The 18,487-nt window shown below is 38.0% G+C and overlaps 1 protein-coding gene across 1 annotated transcript in view; it reads right to left on the minus strand.

The window, feature by feature from the left end:
* Nucleotides 1–252: 252 nt before the first annotated feature.
* The window catches only part of LOC144644622 (MYCBP-associated protein-like), an 18,278-nt gene continuing 43 nt past the window's right edge, over nucleotides 253–18,487 (minus strand). The window contains exons 1-26 of the mRNA XM_078504152.1: nucleotides 18,360–18,487; nucleotides 17,077–17,249; nucleotides 15,443–15,549; nucleotides 15,041–15,099; nucleotides 14,688–14,794; nucleotides 14,422–14,448; nucleotides 14,070–14,150; nucleotides 13,232–13,307; nucleotides 12,555–12,627; nucleotides 11,956–12,002; nucleotides 10,037–10,100; nucleotides 9,398–9,480; nucleotides 8,926–9,050; nucleotides 8,048–8,169; nucleotides 7,280–7,502; nucleotides 6,494–6,707; nucleotides 5,808–5,971; nucleotides 5,369–5,401; nucleotides 5,025–5,123; nucleotides 4,183–4,304; nucleotides 3,859–3,971; nucleotides 3,374–3,474; nucleotides 2,277–2,331; nucleotides 1,438–1,502; nucleotides 689–775; nucleotides 253–410 (exon numbers count right to left, since the gene is read on the minus strand). The exon at nucleotides 18,360–18,487 is cut by the window's right edge and continues 43 nt beyond it. Coding sequence (XP_078360278.1) covers nucleotides 324–410; nucleotides 689–775; nucleotides 1,438–1,502; nucleotides 2,277–2,331; nucleotides 3,374–3,474; nucleotides 3,859–3,971; nucleotides 4,183–4,304; nucleotides 5,025–5,123; nucleotides 5,369–5,401; nucleotides 5,808–5,971; nucleotides 6,494–6,707; nucleotides 7,280–7,502; nucleotides 8,048–8,169; nucleotides 8,926–9,050; nucleotides 9,398–9,480; nucleotides 10,037–10,100; nucleotides 11,956–12,002; nucleotides 12,555–12,627; nucleotides 13,232–13,307; nucleotides 14,070–14,150; nucleotides 14,422–14,448; nucleotides 14,688–14,794; nucleotides 15,041–15,099; nucleotides 15,443–15,549; nucleotides 17,077–17,249; nucleotides 18,360–18,414 — 2,562 coding nt within the window. The 5' untranslated portion in view covers nucleotides 18,415–18,487 and the 3' untranslated portion in view covers nucleotides 253–323. The remainder of the gene's footprint in view (nucleotides 411–688; nucleotides 776–1,437; nucleotides 1,503–2,276; nucleotides 2,332–3,373; nucleotides 3,475–3,858; nucleotides 3,972–4,182; nucleotides 4,305–5,024; nucleotides 5,124–5,368; nucleotides 5,402–5,807; nucleotides 5,972–6,493; nucleotides 6,708–7,279; nucleotides 7,503–8,047; nucleotides 8,170–8,925; nucleotides 9,051–9,397; nucleotides 9,481–10,036; nucleotides 10,101–11,955; nucleotides 12,003–12,554; nucleotides 12,628–13,231; nucleotides 13,308–14,069; nucleotides 14,151–14,421; nucleotides 14,449–14,687; nucleotides 14,795–15,040; nucleotides 15,100–15,442; nucleotides 15,550–17,076; nucleotides 17,250–18,359) is intronic.

Consider the following 18,487-nt stretch of genomic DNA (forward strand, 5'->3'; position numbering starts at 1 on the left):
CCTCTGAAGTAAGGGCAACTACATGGCCTGGTAGCAGACTCGTTTCCATGCCATACCTATTTGTTCCTTAGATGTGATGAAAGACTGAGAAGAAATGATGTCATGGTGAAGGATGTGGGGCTGGCTTCCTTGATGCAATACGTTCCAGTTAAATCCGTCTGAGGAGCGACTGGAAATGAGTCTGGCCTCGTAGCTCAATATCACTTATATCATAAGCGCATTTGAAGGATATACAACAAGGATATTTCATCGTTTTTTATTTGCTTTATTAACAAGTATTGATATCAATACAGCTGATTCCCTGTTGCTTGGTAGCAAGCCCTTTACTGTGATAACTTTAATTCCGCAGTTTTAATGTCATCAAAAACTATGTCCATCCTGTCAAACGCATCCACCACGAGGGCATAAGCCTAAACAAACAAAACATAAAAATGCTATCAATAATCATAAATGCTATCAATAATCATTCCTAATTATCCGGCCTGTCATGAGTCAAACTAAATTCTTACAGGATGAGAAAGGTTATAGTTATTGGGGTTGTCGTGCGCAGCTTTTGTTCGTACCACGGTATCGACGGTCTTGTTTTGTTTACTAACTACAAGTTATTTTAACACAAAATTCAACGACGCTGTCAAGAAAAGGCAACACTGTTGATCTATCAATCTACCACTTTCAAAAAGCTTCATACCTGTGTGAAAAGCTTCTCTCTGTATTTTGCTTCTAAAACCGGGTCAGCAGCATTGTCCACCGTCAAGCCATCTACACTGGCCGGAGTCTAAAGCAGATCAAAGAGGAAAAATAATGAAAATATCCTAAGTCTTTCTTTTAACCAAATGTTTAAGTGGAAATTTATAACCAAAGAGCGACTTGTTCCCTGTTCCCAGAGGTGTTTTTCTTCTTTTTCCCATTATAAACGGGAAAAGCGTCGTGGCGGTAAAGGGGGCGACAGAAATTGTTCTCGCTCGTCAATTCGCAACATCGCGGCTCAAATTTGATTGAGAAATAGAAAAGAGAAACCTCTGGAACTAAGGGTTGACTTATCCACTCTATGCCGAGCGCGAGACGGAAGCAAGATGCTGGAGACGAGGTAGTGAGCGATTGTTCGCCAAAGAACCCCGTGACGTCACCGCCATAAGAATCGTAACGTCATTTTGTTAAAATTGATTTCTTTTGGAAACTATGCAGAAGAGAGAGTCTATCTCGCAACTGAGAAATACAGTCGAACCCCGTTTAATCGAGCCCTCGATTTCTCGAGCCATCCGGTAACTCGAATCAAAAGCGTTTACATGGAAAGTCAAGCACTGCAATTTTACCTAAGATTTCTCGAACTCCCTAATTTCTCGAACCAATTTGCGATTCCTTGGAGATTCGAGAAATCGGGCTTCCACTGCAATCCAGTTTTCTTTGAGAAAAGAGGTGCAATGAGTAAAACCTTACCCCAGTCCTCTCTGCTGCCGTTTCACTGAGGGCTGATTTAGACTGCGATGAAGGTGTACTGGTACCTAGAGAAAAGAGTAGAAGATACTAAGATATGGGGCGAAAATAATTCCCGCGCATGTGAAGAAGTGCAGCCTGCTGGAGGTTTCCGTCGCTGAGAGGAGAGGGAGGGACAAAAAAGTAGCCTAAACCGAACTCTCGGCGCGTGAACGCATATGAGAAAGCCCTGAAGTCGAGAGCGCGTATAAATACTATGCTCAATACCCAAGGGTATTACAGGAGCCTTCAAGGGTAAAAGATGCTAATTTATGTACCGCGTGAGGCCATTACGGTGCAACCATATCAATGAAAATAGTGGTGATGATTAGCCTGCGGGTAGCCGACCCACCCTGGGGGAGAATAGGTCGATATACGGCTTCCAACGTATAACCATAAGCTTCAATCGCCAGGATCACGGAAAGGAAAGGAAAGGAAATTTTTATGCTACGTCGGTGTCAAGTGTAAGTACTTGTTTATTTCTCATTAAGGTTGACCAGGAAGATTAATACAGGATTGACGCTGTATTTTGCATTGGTGCACTGTAAAACACGTTTCCTGCCAGAATCGATATGTGAAACAAAATCATTTTAAAAATAAATGAAGAAGCGTTCTCAAGTCAAATACTCGGAAAAAGATTTTCTGAGTTCCCCCGAAGGGAATCGAGCCCATGACCTTCCAGAATACCGCTCTAACCACTGAGCTATGGGAGACTCGTGGTGAGCGAGGTCATATACTAGGTTCTTATGTGTCACACATTTAAATTACTAAACTTGACTGTTTTCAATGAAAAAAATACGTACCTCTTCCAGACTTTTTTGCCGATAACTTGGACCGCTGTGTAGAAGTTGGGCGATCCTAACAAATAAAACAATAAATGATACAAAAAAATACGATTAAGATAAATACAACTTAAGGATTGACCAGTTCACGGGTGCAAACAAACAGCAAAATGTAGATATCAAATAAATTCCGTAAAACGAGTCTTCTGAAATATTCACAATATTGTCTACAACGCCAAGATATCTGACTTCCTTGATCGAATATGAGGAAAGTGGGTGCACTATTAGCCGTGCAGTTTTGCTTGCAGAAAACTGTAAGTAAAGACGAGAACGCCTCAAGCCCACCCTTCAAATTTAGAGTGCAAAATCTGTCTTGCTTCCCTAGCTCAGTCGAGTCACTCCAGCTTCGCTTGCGCATTTTTTGTTTTCGTTGCACATCTAGTTTGTATATTCATAGCCTATTTTCACGTTGGAATTAGATGGTACGATCAAGTTAAGGTATTACTAACAAAGAGGTCGAGATCTGGTGAAGAATAACCATCTTCATGAGGTTCTGGACTCTGAAAGTCACAATTTTCTTGGTTAAGAAAATACTTACTACAGTGGGACCTCGCCATACAGACACCCGCTTATTACGGACAAGTTTGGTTGTGCCGATGAGCTCGTACAGTCAACTCTCTCTTAACGGACACCTTTATAAGACGGACACCTCTGTAATACGGACACCTGCTGTTGGTCCCGTCCCTGCCGTTTTTCAGTAATTTTACTGTAACTAAACCTTCTATAAGACGGACAGTTGGAGCCGGTCCCGACGGTGTTCGTCTTAGAGAGAGTTGACCGTATATCTTCTGTAACATTAGCAACAACAACAACATTTATTTATTTTAGCCCGCTTAATAAGGACATTAATACGGACAACGGACACTTGTCACGACAAGGATTATGTGCTAATTGAATGAAATTGATCTATCTACATTTTAATGTGCGTTTATTAAAGCCACGACCTATTTCAATCAATCAATCAATCAATCAATCCACGTTGAATCGCGAATTTCTTAGTAAAAACTAAAAACGTCGAGAGAAGCTCCGTTATTCCACAAGGCAGAAAATGAACTTACAGTTTCAGAAAGCTTGCCTCCCCTCTTGTCTTTTTTGTCTCCCTTCCTGCTTTCTGCAGCTTTCGTTTCAGAAGTTGTTCCTTTACGTAGACGTTTGTCAACTGGTGAAAACAAAAACAAACAAAAAACTAAGCAAAGAGTAGAATCAGAAATACGACCAGAGTGATACTAAGCGGTAATCAAGTTTTCACTAACGCGAAAAAAAACCTAATTTATGAAGTATTTTAGTTGATGGCGACAACACTTCTCCGAGAAGTGACTGAGCCCGCGGTTTTCGTCCCAAAAGTTGCTAAGCAACATGACGTATTTGTACGCGCAATTGCTTTTGGAGTACTCGTGAGCGCTGGCGCTAGTTTTTGACTGCATGAAACAATTCGAAAATCCTTCGAGTGCTTCAACGAAGACCGGCAAAACCAGTACTTATTCCCTTGACTGATTTGGGCTTGTGCCTTGCTATACAGTCAGACTGTCAGGCTCTTTCATACCTTCTTCTTGTGACGTATCCTCAACGAGCTCTCTCTCAGGAAGACCAAGAATAGATCTGATCATGTTGGCCTGACCCACAATGCTGTCCACCAGCTCACAGAGCAGTTGATACCTAAAAAAAAACAAAAGATTTTACCTCACTGGCGGTTCAGTTCACACATGTCACAGGCCACTTTCCTTTAAGCATCGCCTTTCGTTTCACCAGTTTCTCATGATCTAACATCCTGACACAGGGAGCCCAGGCTCAAGCAAATGGCAGTGAGCGATTAATATAACAGCAAGCAACATTTTTTCCTTCATTTACGCATTAACAGAGGACTCACCCTGCTGCATACATGGCGTGTTTTACGGGTGTCATTGGTGGGAATGACAAGGTGGATATTGAACTGTTCAGCGTCTGCAGCAGGCTATCTCGCTGATCTTCATCTTCAACGCACATGATTTTCTACAACAATCAAGAAATCAAGTTACCATTAGAAATCTTTTATAGACACAGACTCGCAAGTGCACGCAAGTTGCAAAAAAGCTATTTCAAAGCGTTCAAAATGCAAACAAATGGCGTGCGGTCAACTTGTGTTGGGTGGCCAAACGGTGAAAAACTTGCGCTGTGTTCCGTGCAAATTTGATCCGCATCAAAGTGAACGCAAGTCAACGCAATTCACGCAAGTCCTGGCCAAAGGGATTTACAAATAGACCCCATTACGATGCTGTAGCACGAAATGACGTGTTCCTCGCGTATGATCATAGTGGCAAATAATAAAAAAATGTCAATATAAAACAAATGTCTTTTTCTACAGGGAGATGTGGCAAAAATATATTAACTTTCTTTATCCATAGTAAGGTAATTAAGCAAAGGGCTAGTGAAATGCGTGCATTCAAAAATTTGAAACAAATATCTCAATTTGAATATAACAAGGTTTAAAAATCCCAACTGGCAGGAGGCATACCAAGTTGCAAGTTTAGGCAGACCTTTTTAACCAAGTTCACACTAGTTAATCCCTCCAGCGACAAAGGTGATGAGTGGGAATGCCAGTACAACGAAATAAAGTATAGTTCTTTTAAATTTATATTGGATAACTGATGGGTTACGTAGAGTTACGCGCTGAAACAGAATATGGATGGGAATCCTGTGTCAAAGTGGATTTTATATTACATCCTGGGTTACCTGTTGTAAGGACTGTAGAGACAAGTCCCAGTCCTCCTCCTCTTCAAGCTGTGCGTAAATCTGCTTCAGTTCCTGTACAACCTCATCCTGGAAATACATCTGTAAAAATGGAATCTATGAGATCTAAATCCTTAAGCCACTAACAGAATATTGATAGTGTTTAGTTGTGCCGCGCCAGTATCTAAAAACGGTCACCGTATTAAATATCGACTTGATAAGGTATAAAGAACAGCGTTTTTAGAAGTAGTTTTGTCAGATTTCCTTGATACGCAGTGTCCTAAATAGTTTGACTAATAACGACACTGTTTATTATAACAGATGTTTGATAAAATGAAAATTGTCACCCCTTGGTTTGCTCTTCCGAAGATTTCCTCTTCCTAAAATATAAAACATACAGAAATACCTTAAAAACATGAAGGACTTAGTGTATGCTATAATGTTACCATTGTTTATAAACATTTACCACTACATATGGCCTGGGGTCTGGACAGGATAATATACAAATGGTTACAAAAATAAAAAAAACTCCTAAGCTGATGCAGATACAGGGAAAGGAATATTGCGCAAAAACGTCGGTCACATGCTATTAAATACTAAGCATTTAGTCTTGTTTTAAAAGACGTTTAGGTTGTTCCTACATGTGTATGTAAACAAAATGACACGGTTCACTTAAATTGTAGCAATAGAAGACCCTAAAGTAAATCTTTCATAAACAAACTCTATCACTACCCCCTATGATCAGCTCATGATCCCCTCCCTTATCACCTCACTGATCCCACTTACGGTAATATAAGCATCCACAGGCGATCTGGCTCTTTCTGGGGTACGAACACCTTCAAGGATCTCATCAAGAAGTCTTGTCGCAGTCTCCACAGCCTCCCTGTGAGCAAGTTCCTGCTCAATTTGTTTTCTGGCTTCCTTGTAGATGTCATCCTCCACTGCCACACCTTAACAAACACGTTTATAAATAATGACGATAAATAAATGCAATTTGCGAGGAATTTTCGGGGAAAAAAAGAATGCAAGGGGCAGCCGGTAGTAGATTAACATTCATACAAGGGGAGTAGCTAATCTAGACACTCAGTGCTAACGATATCGGACGTATGTGTGTACCGGATTCATGGACCCTGTAGTGTCAAACTGAAATGTTTCAGAAAATATTTCAGGTTAGATCTTATATGAAGATTGATAAATGGAAGAGATTCCCAGAGAACCTTCAGTATTTAAACTCTCTCAATAATTTCTATTCTCCTTTAAATGCTTAGACTGTGAAAAAATTGCAAGATAAATGCGCAAGCAATGCACACAGACGAGCAACCAAAGTTCTGTTTATATTCCCGTCCAAAATTTGCTTCGTCCATAACCTATTTTTCATTCAACGTTTTAAGCTCCGCTTTCTTGGGTCCAATTTTCACACACAGACTTCAAAACAAACGCTGCGCAAACAAAAACAAAACAAACTTCATTGCCTCTTAGAGTGATTCGTAAAGGTGCACCACCACACAGTGTAGGTCTTGTCATTAGTTCCCACGTCTCTGTAAAGATCCCAGCATTGGGGGACTTGAATACGAATGGGAACTTTAAAGTATCCCCCGGCAGAATCACGCCACTCTTGGTGTCAAAGTAAAACCTTTGAGTCTGACCTGCGAGCTTTGTACCCAGTGCATTGGGCCGTGGTATTTTCTGTTGGTAAAAGACGAATTAGCAAAGAATTTTACGATTTTCGTAGCCCCGTTTACTCGTTCATTTTAGTTTCGACTGAGACAGATAATACATCAAAAACTCGGAGCAGTGTTTCATCACATTCCGAACTCCTCGAATTTTGTCAAAAATGCTACGTTGCGTGTCGTATTTGCAACGTTAACTACCTTCGATGTTTAGAAATGTGACGAAAGTCTGTCTCTCTTGTTTGATATATATATTACTGTATATTCCAAACTGTTTACAAATGTATGAGCCCGACTAGAAGACGCAGAGCATAAAAAATGTTAAAGCCTATACGTATAACGTACATTTTTTCATCCTTACTCCAAAACATGTTAATTCTAAAATAGATAAACAGTGTGGCAACCATTAATGTCATTCGCCCATTTCATGTTTTTGTCAAATTCGTTAACAAATAAGCTGTAATGCATGTGTTTACATTTTACAACACTAAGCAACAATAACAAAAAGAGTGATTTATTTTTCCGATTAAAACGGCACTTTAAAAACAATAATTCACTACTAAAGGTAATCGTATCCTTATACGGTACCTTCCAGGAGAAGTATATGGCCGTCGTTCCATCGTTGCATATATTTAAATGAGAGGTGACTCGATCTCCCACATTGGCCTCAAATATCACGCGGGAATCCACGCCCGCTTGTCCATTGCCCCCAGTCCTGGGTCCATTCCACTGGGCCGTATGTCCACCAATGGATAACGAGGGTCCAAATATGGGCTGAGGTACAACATCAGCAATGTTTGCTAGAGGGTCCCTAGAAATAAACAAATCAAATTAAAATAGATTTCTTCTTTCTGAAATATTAGCCTGCGAACAGGCTCCCGAGCTGGTCTGGGTCGGAAGATCTTGCGAGAACGTGTTCGGTTTCCGATTTTTTCCCCGGCTCGCTCCGATCGCTGATTTATTTGGCGACCTATAACCCGACGAGGGAGCCTGTTTGCAGGTTGTTACAAGAGACGTCACTAAAAGTAGTTCATAGAATAAATTTTATGGTGGTAAATGATTAAGCAATATCTTTATTTTGCGATAGAAATAAAAATCTTTGAAAAAGACTGAACACGTTAAAATTTCTATCCTGACCAGTAGCTATTTATGAGTCAGAAACTCTGTATTCTCTATTTCAACTCTTTATGCTGAATATTTAGTTTTTGCCACTTTAAATCCTTACTAACTTTTCCTGTTGCCTTATCACCTAACGGCCTGATCACCTAAGAGTAAATGTAATGACAAGAACCGAACTCTCCTAATTAAAAACTCAGTAAATGTGTGCAAGACGGTAAGGAGATTCTCAATGCTGACCTTTCACTCATGCTTTCATCCAGGATTTCACTCTCCTCTTCCTCTTGTACTACGGACATCATGTCAAACTTGGATGAATGTTGAGGATGGTTTGTTCCAATCACTTCAAGCTCGTCTATGTACTATATTCACGAGAATACAAGACAGTCATTCAACACGAGGCTTAGATAGCTGTGTCATAGTTTGTAAATACTGAAGAGTTTGGCCACAGTGTCTAAGAATCGTTGTTTGTAATCCGTCTTCAGTGCTCAATCGTATCTGGTCGTACCCATCCTCGTTCACCCCGGCGCGGGGAGGGGGAAGTACTCCCGTAAATTTCGGATAGGTGTGTGCCGCAAAGGTTCTTATTAAAACTCTGACACTATTATTTTAAGGATTGAAAATCGAAATACTGTATTGATACATTTTTAACGCCCAAACCCAAAAAATGACACCATATCCAAAGGTAAAACGATATACTAAGAACTGTGTGTACAGGTCGTTTTTATTTATTTTCTGAAGCATAGAAAGTATAACGGGTAGTATAGTTTTAAATGAACACATCTTTCTCCTTTACCTGGACGTATATGTACTGTCCTTCTACCTAACACTAGTCAAAGGGACCGTATAAAAGGATCACACCAAGATCACATTTTATCAAAAAGGGGGGGGGGGCACCCTTTTCAAAGACTGAGAACCTTAAAAACCATATCCTATCCAACGGCACATACATATATAGCCCATGAGAGTACGCATTCCATAAATATTTCTTATGCAGAGCATCCTCAAAGTTCCCAAGCCTCCTAGCATCGAAATTTTAGGGGAAATCCCCCATAATATGAAATTTTAGTTACAAAAGAATATTGAAAATGTCATTGATCTGTTACTATTATTCTTACTGGCTGATGTGGATCCAACTCATGTAGAACATTTTGAAGTTGTTTCGTTCTCTCCTGAAGATACGTCGACTTCTGCCATGGATAGTGAACTGACGCAGACCTGTGTGTATTGGACCACTCAATACCTACACAACAAAACATAAATTATAGAATTTAGGAGCAGTCAAAAAACCTTTTATGCGTGATTTGTGACACTTGCCGACCAAGAGGCACGCCCCAGACAAAAAGAAAATTCTTGACAACTTGTCCACTTCTTTCAGAGGCTTACACGTATTTGCAGTCTGCTTTCAAAGGTACCCTTAACAAGGTACCATAATACATGCAGCAAATGTTAATACTTATTTAATGAAGCACCATAAGCTATATACCGTTAAAGACATTTAACCCATAAAAGGTATGATGACAGCAAGAGTCTTTCAAAAATTTCAAAAAATTAAATTTACATTTACGCAAGAAACAAAGCCTAACCTACCCATTTCATTCTTGATATAGATGGGTTTTCCAATGTGTTCAACTGCAGGTGGGTAGCCACGCTCAGTCTGTGTTAAAGTCATGCTAGATAAAAACAGAAGTCAACTATTTTAGATATACAGTTACTTTATCTGCTCTTGATCAACCAAAACAGGCCCTTCATTTATTTGAAATACATCAAAATGAAAAGGTGATCATTGCAGTTATGAAGCAGTGTAATCTTGGACAAATTCTTAAATTTGTCCTAGATTACACTGCTTCATAACTTAAAAGAGACCCATTATCTCTGGGATACTGATGAAATGCTTTGCAGACTATTGATCAGCGACACTTGCAACAGATATTCCATGCATGTATGAGGCCACAAAGTTTAGGTGTATAGATTCAGGTTTATATGCACATGTTGATGTAGTAGAATGCACTTTTAAGAATTACAATAACAATAACTGTAAGTGTAACAAAAATCTTTTTTTCACTCTATAAAACCAAACAATGTCACAAAACAATGCATATACATTCACATTCAATTGTTATTCAACACACTCATACTAGACTTAATTCTCACACAATTACCCAAAATGATAGCTGTATATCAAAAAACCACATACTAAATATTCTACCAGGATCAGAATATTCTTACTTGATCCCTGTTTCATCATCTCCAATTGGTTCCACTTGTTTCCAGAACTCACTTCCAACACGATCTACAAAAATCATCAGAAAGCATACACGCTCAGAAATACTATTAAGCAGTTAGCCTGCGGGTGTCAGGTGAAGCTTGCTCAAAGGCTATAAAACTGTATGAATTGCAGAAAGTTACATTGCAATGATATAATTAAAAGTATTTGATTAGCTTGCCTCACTGTTAAGAAGTTAAGTTAAAATTAAAATGTAACTTTATCAGTAATTGGAAGCTTACATGTACATGTAAAATAACCTATCTAGTAAAGACAGGGCTAGTGGATTTTTCTGTCGGTCAAGTGGGTTTATCTCCCACTTGCTAGATGAGCTACAGTCGAAGCTCTCGTTAGCGGACACCCTTGGGACGCGAAAAAAGTGTCCGCAACTGGAGCTGGCCGCTTACGAGAATGGTTCTCGTAAGCGGCCACTAGAGATGTAGGGGATAGATCGCCGCTTATGGGAGCTTGCCCAGCTAACAATAACCGGACGGACGTGGATAACGACAAAACAAACACTGAAATATGGTACTGTAATCGCTACTGTATAATCATTGTGACGATTGGCGATGTGAAGTTGATTGATAAAAACAAACAGTGGTTGTAAAATAGGATTTTCTTTGGAGTGTCCACTTACGGGAGCTTAAAAACAAAGAAAAAGTCTAAGTCGTAATCTCTGAAGGTGTCCACGGCCGCTTACGGGAATGTCCGCTTACGAGAATGTAAAGATACAGAGTTTGTATGGGAGTTAAAACGGGGTTTCAAACAAGGCGGCCGTAAGTAGAGCTGTCCGCTTACGAGAGTGTCCGTTAAGAGAGCTTCGAAAGTAGTATCCTTTTCAGTTGCAATTTTTTATTTTATTTTGCAAATGAAGCTCTGGGTTAGCTACAGACCGTAGCACACAATGGCTCAAGATTGCACAAACGGCAACCTGAAAAATCTGTTTAAACTGTTTTCTTTGTACCCCGATGTTTGCCGGTTGTGGGAAAAAAAGGATAAAAATGGTAGTTTAGGGGAAAAGCAAGCAATTCCCAGATTTAAAATTAATGTAAATCTCTAATCTACATTTCATGTATTAGAGTGAATTCGTGTAACCTGTTTTTTAAATGCTAGTGAGCCGCAAAATATTCTAATGTTTGTGTACAATAAAACAATACACGAGTGATCAGAAAATCTCAAAGCAATCAGTTTAATTGTTTTCCAGAAAATAAACAGGAAGTGTTTCCTGAGGAAACACTTTCCTCCTTCTTTGAACACTTTATAAACCTAAATCGAAATAAAGCGGACATTTAGTTTGAAACCAAAAAAATAAAAGATTATCGGTCTGGCTCAAAACACACAGAATTTAATTTCTTCTCCTTGTTGTTTATCAGAAGACGGCAAACAAATTTGCCAAGAACACGTGCACAGCTATTTTCCTTCTCATTAAACCTTTTGTTTGCGAAACAAAAGTTGATTGCCATCGTGGTTTGCTTAAGCTCCCCAAAGTGAATTAAGTGCACAGAATTGTGTTACAGTCAAGTTTAATTTTTGTTTTCTTAACACGATTTTGAATATAAAATGTTTATCGAAAATCGCCAAACAAATGAAGGCATGACAAATATTAAGTCCTGTTATCTGTTTCGGATTTTCTCCTTAGTCCTCTGTCTCCTCTGGGAGAATAGTTTTTTCGGTTTTTACATGTTGGTGAAAGCTTGACGATTTGTCCGTAATTTTCTGTTTTCCTGTACAGCTCATTAGAATATTACACAGCACATTAGCATATAAAAAACGGGTTACACGAATTCACTCTATTAAGCTTACTATAAAAATAATTAGCAAAGCTCATATATCGTGACAAATTAAAAAGTAAATGTTATTAGTAGCAGTTCTACTAACTTACATCCTTTTCCATAGTCCATTGATGGAATTGACCTGTCAATGGCATACCTGTAATCCAGAGAAATCAATTATTAAATTATTTTATTTAAAAAGTGTCCAATTTTATTATCATAGTTTATTTATTTATCCTTACTTACAGATAATACATTGACTGTATTATTTTGTTAGAGTTAAAAAATAAAAAATAAAAAACAAGACCTGCATGTAACAATTAAAGATCATTTAAGAGTGCATGCTTTAAAATAAGATAAGTAGAGTGTGGTTGCATGGCTGGTTGGTGGGTGGTTTTGTGGGTGGGTGGGTGGGTAGGTAGGGGGCAGGTCAGCAGGTCCATGGGCATGTGGGCAGGAGGGTGGGCCGATGGGCTGGCTGACTATTATGACTGATGTGTTGTTCCAGAATATATTCATACCCTTTCCTCGGAAGGTGTTTTGGTTTAAAGACCCCACCCCACCCCCTCTACTTGTGTACCTCTGGAATTTTGAGTTGCTTTATAATCTCTGAATTTTAAAATCCTGCTACCATCTGAATTTCTTAATAATATCCCACTGGAATTGGAAATTGATATTTTCTTGAACCCAGATATGAATTTTAATATACCTGTTCTCTTGTGTTTCCCTGTAATCTTCACTTTGATTCATTACAAGCATGTCTGTTGAAGTGTTTAAAACGTCTGGACAGTAAAATAAAAAGTTAAAATTAACAGTCTGCATACACATTGTATGATCTGAATTACTGAGTGTGTGTACATGTATTTACATGTAATTAAATTATTAAGACATATTTTTCCCAATTGCTGTGCATCAATTAACTATTAAAGATGGATTTCACTCCAAGTTTAAGTTTTACATGTGCTCTACGACGTAATGACATTGTACTTGTAATATGGTGCCCATACATCAGAAATAGGTTAACGTTTAACGTCAGCTTACAATCTTTGATATTGGACATCCATGTTATGGTCAATTGACAGCTGTCAAAACAAGGTATCCCCTGACCAGTATCACATGACAATATCTCAAGTGTAGAGCTCATTGAGGCCACATATTTTTTTGGTAATGGATTGCAGGCTAGGGTCATAATTTTTTCTGTCAATGGCCAGTAAATTAAGACATATATAAGGGAAATAAGTAAATAACCATGTTGTTTTGCCATTAGGCTTGGCTAAATCTAATTTTTACACATACATGTACACCAGTTGGCTGTTTGCTAAGAAAACAGTAAACTTGGAAGTAGAGTTTCCTTTGTTGTAATGTGACACTTGCTCGTCAACTTACTTGACAGGTGTTGCTGCTGCATCTTTCTTTGTAACATCTGTCTCTGCCAGTTGGTCAGTGCATTACTTTCATTTATCTTCAATTAAAGAGCAAAGAAAAGGAGCATTTTAGATTAAGAATTACACAAAAACAAAAACACTAGAGAAAGTGCACAGCGAAACACCAGCTAGATCAGCTGAGTTCCTCAACTTGTACTTCTTAAGTGTTCTTTAAATTCCAAAGTGCTTATTAAAGTAAATAATTATTATACAGTCATGTGTACAGCATATACAAACAGAGGCATGAGAAACAAGTTTGCTCCTCCTTTACAAAATGTTCACGAAATTGATGCATTCTAACTCATTAAGGGGTATCAAATAGTCTGTACCAGTGAGCATGCGAGCAGAGCATTTTTCGTTGCAAGCACGAGCATCGATTGACAAAAGATAGCCCTGCGAGCTACCTTCACTAAAATCCGAGCATGCGAGCACTTGTAAAAATATGCGAGCATGAGCAAACAAGCATCCACTAAAATTTTGCAAGCATTCCGAGCAGATGCCTCATTTTGCGAGCACTGCGAAATTTTGATGGACCATTATTTTGTGACCCCTTCATTTACATTTTAAGGCTGCATGCACAAACCTGCCAACCCCCAGAGTACAAAAATCTGGAAACATCCAGAAATCTTTGCATTGTAAGGATATAGTTTAAAACAATGTATGAATACTCTCTGAAAATCAGATCGGGAGACTTGATGAAAAACTTGGAGTCTTCCGGGAAAATCTGGAGTGTTGGCAGGTAGGCATGCATTATGTAACTTGCCGCTACAATCATAATGGGCACAATTTCTCGAACTTACCCTTGTTTGCCAAACATGACTGGAAAACTTCTTTTCCTTTTTTGTGCCTTTAGTTGTTGGCCTAACTTTGCCAGCACCAAACTATTAGTAAAACAAGCACATTGTAAATAATCAATAATAATTAGTATTAGACTTTTGTACAACATGGTTTTAAGTGCAAACACACATGTACATTCTACTAGCATTCTTGTAAGGATTGACCCAAGGGACATCTTACAAAAATCACTGGTATTAAACCTATCTACTTAATAATAATTATGCCTGTAAAGACCTATGGATTTAGCAGATGTACCAATTAAAACAAATATACATGTATACAGAAAATTATTTAAATGTCAGACGTGATTCCTACCTTGTAAGCAGAAAATGGAGGTAGATTCTGTGGAAAAAATGTTTGAGTGGAATGTTTATTATTATAATAAATGTTTACATCATGAATACTGTGACATAAAACAGATAGTAAAGTACACCCGCCCCGTACTTATGTTTAAATACAGTACGTATTACAACAATTTCTTTCACATGTACATTTACAGACACTATTCTATTTTATTTTTAAAGAAACCTGAATAACAAATTAAGAGTACTGACTGATAATAATCAGTGACATACATGTACCTCAATGTCTCCTCTTTTGATAGCTTCTTGCTGAAAGTCTTCCCATGAGCCTAGAATTGTATGAGTCAACACTTGTCCATCCTCGTCAAAAAGTGGACCAGTTGTACCTAAAGTTAAAACAATTCAAAGCCTCAACCAGTGATTTAACCCTGATGAAAACCCTTCAGGGATCTTGCCAAGATCTTGAAAGATCTTCAATCAGAGATCTTCCAGAGATCTTTGCCAGGAACTTATAATGAGTGACTTGTAGATCAGCTTTAACTAAAGCTTAAATGCCCTCAATAACTGTTACCAGTGTGTAGTTTGTCATTATTGTCTTGTTATATTATGTTAAGTATAGAAAGCTGACTCACCAACAAGTGGAGTAGACACTAAAGGAGCATCTGGAGGAGCTGGCCGTGCAACTGTCACACTATTAAATGAATTAACGTGATTAATAAAACAGATATAATTATTATATTGATTCAACTAATTAAATACATGAAAATCTTAACTGAGTTATGTAAACTATGCAACTTAAGCAGTTGTAAAAAAACCCTAAAAAACTTCAGACTTGAATGATATTAAAACCCAATGAAGAATGGTTGTATATTACAGTAACAGAGGAAGAAATGAAGTTTGGACAAAGTAAGCTGTCAGTTATTGTAATAGGGAGGTGTGGGTCAAGGGAGAGGTTCAACTGTAATTGAACTGAGGGTGAACGATTTTATTAAATTAATACTTATAACACTACTACATGTAAATTATTAAAATACCTCTTTCCCAGTGGCTGGCACTGTTCCACTGATTGCTTGACCCGGGTCTTACGCACCATAACAGTTGTTGATGGTTTAGGGACAGATGGCCTTTTAGGGGGATGTACCTAGTAAATTATTCATATACATGTAGTAGTATTAATTTACATGTAATGCAATTGAGTATTATGTAACAAACAACTAAACATAAAGAGTTCCTGACAGTTGCAAGTCAACATCTAGCAAAACTGAATTCACCACTAGTAGTATACACTATGTAGTGGCCCAGTTTGTTCAGTAAAATTTCATTATTATAAGCTTGCAAACAAATTCTCAATGCTAATTAATAAACTGCCCCAGGCAAGCAAAATTTAAGAGCTGATTGTCCAAAGCCGGAAATTATAAGGTTACACTGGAATTTAAGTTTATTCAAGCCTTGTACAATATACAGTGAACCAAAAATCACTAATTTATGGGCCACACAAATCTGTATTATTTTAAGAGGTGCTTAAATTAAAAAGCTTTTGTTGACAGGCCAAAGTAAAGAGGCCATCATAACAATGTGGCTGTGTTCCACTGTATGCTCATTGTAAACTAATATTTGTCTGTATTTTGTTTTTTGTTTTTTTACAGCTAGCCCTCTTACACTGTTAGAGACTTGTACAAGTGTCATTATTAAATTATTAAATATTAATTTATTATTCAAAAACTTATCACAGTGCCCAATTCACATGTATGATCAGAAACTCATTATTGTTATCCATCATCTGTACATAATATACATGTAGATATCCAGTGATGTACATACATTTTTACATACATGAGGCTGGGAAGATTCCCCTGAAGTCTTGCAAAGTGTTGCATAACCAACTATTTTGACATTTTTTTGAATAACAAAACAATTATCCTGCTCAATCTTGCAGAATAGCATCTGACTTTAGCTGGCTTGGCTTTCATTACAGGCTTGCCAGCTACACCACTGTAAGTACATCAGGTGGCATATATGTTGTGGTTTAATTTTTTCTTTGGTTTAAAATTTTTCAAACCAGTTTGATTTTTATTTCCCTTTGTTTCAGATTATGTTAATGAACATAAGACAATGAAAAATAAAAATCAAACTGGTTTAAAAAATTTTAAACCAAAGAAAAAATTAAACCACAACATATATTCCATGCAGTTCTGCAGGATAATTGTTACAGTACCGTACAAAAGTAAGTTGGCAGTCTTGACTTGATCCTGGAAACTCGATCCCCGCGTCTTAAAGTTCAAGTCACTCAAATTTGGAGTAGCGAGGATTGAGGCTTGAGCGACTATTAACTTACTTTTGAGCGGTACAGTAACTTTTGAGTGGTTCTGTTATTATAAGGTTATAATTTGGACAATGGTATATTGCAATTCCTGCGTTTTGATTGGTTAACAGACAATGGTATATGAGCTCATATACCATTGACCACAATTAAATTTGGTAGCCGATACGCGTCAACGAAAATAGCTGGGGAGCTCAAATATTGCAATTCTTTGGGCGTTTTTAATAAAACAATTATTCTACTCATGCCTGTTGGATATGAGTATAGCCAACTCATATCCAACGCGCACCCGTAGAAAAATTGTTAAGTAGATATTGTAATATATTACAAAAAGTCTTGTATGTTTACCTTCTTGAGCTCCTCCACGTTGATTGCAAGGGAATCAATGTCATCACCACTGATAACTTTCCCAACTGATGGTCCTGTGCACAATTCATCAGGAATGTGCACAGCAGAACCAGCTGGTGAGCTCATCTTATCAGGAGTGCCACCATCTCTCTTTTTAGATTTGGCACTCTTATCTAAAACACAAACAGGCAGATTAGCACACAAACACATGGAAAGCTGAAAAAGTATCAATACACATATCCATATATATTTAGTAAAAATAATAAACCACTGAATGCAATGGTTACACAACACATCTCCACAGTCTGGCCAGGACCTGTATGCATGTGCACAGCCTATTACCCATGTAGTGACAGCCATGGACAGAGCCTGGAGATATATCATGTGACCATTGCATTCAGTGTTTTTCTTTTTAATATATTTAGGTTATGCACCTATCAATGTTAAGCTGCTAGAGGGAAGCCGGGCATAGGCAAAGGATTTGACAGCAATTGTTCGCCTGTAGTTGGGACTTTTGACCATTTTGATGGACATTCTAACAACAATTTTTGGAAGTTTAGTGACTCTTTTGAAAATCCGCAAAATAATGCCTAGGGGTTTCAGCATTTAAACAGAAAGTCTCAGCTACACTGTAAGTTCAAATGCCCAGCATATGCCCGGCTTCCCCCTCCTGTGGCTTAACTTGTTCAATGCTTCAGAAACTGAACAACTTAAACTGGGAGAGACACCTTGATATGGAATTTAATTTTATGTTTTTCTTTAGGAAACTCGTGAACTATCACAGCTTTGCTACACTCTCATGCAGACCTCAGTATGCAATGGCAAAGACAAATTATAATTTATAAAAAGTACCGGTAACTCGATTAAATACATGTACATGAACCAAAAGGCTGCTTTCTCGTGCAAAACAGAATAAAAGTGATATTGATGGCTGTTTACATCATGTCTAGATTTCCAAACTTTATTTATATTTCAAACAAAAGATTGTAACTGAACATTAAGTTTATAAAAGCCGGATAAACTTTTATAAGCTTCCATTTAATTTTTGACTTTAAAGTTCAGTTAACTTGAAACTTACTATCTCCAAAGAAACAAAAAAAATCCACGGAAACTGCAAAATGCAAGGCTGCATGCTGTAGTTATTAGTCAAAGTTCTGTCATAGAAGCAATAGAGGTGATATTTTGCAACGTTTAAGCCTGAATGAGCATATCTTTGATACCGTAGTTCGAGGGAACGAAAATCGACAGTGTTGGCGCGCCAGCAGTGTGAAAATTGAGCTTACCTGTGGATCTTGGTCGATCCTTCTTGGATGGCTTGCTGGAAAGCTTGTTACTCATAATGATATCTCTTACACTTGCAGGACTCCTTTCAAAGTAGACACAGAAAAACTGGACGAAAACAGACAAAACC

This window comes from Oculina patagonica, chromosome 2 (assembly GCF_052425735.1).
Source record: "Oculina patagonica isolate OP01 chromosome 2, crgOcupat, whole genome shotgun sequence".
NCBI lineage: Eukaryota > Metazoa > Cnidaria > Anthozoa > Scleractinia > Oculinidae > Oculina > Oculina patagonica.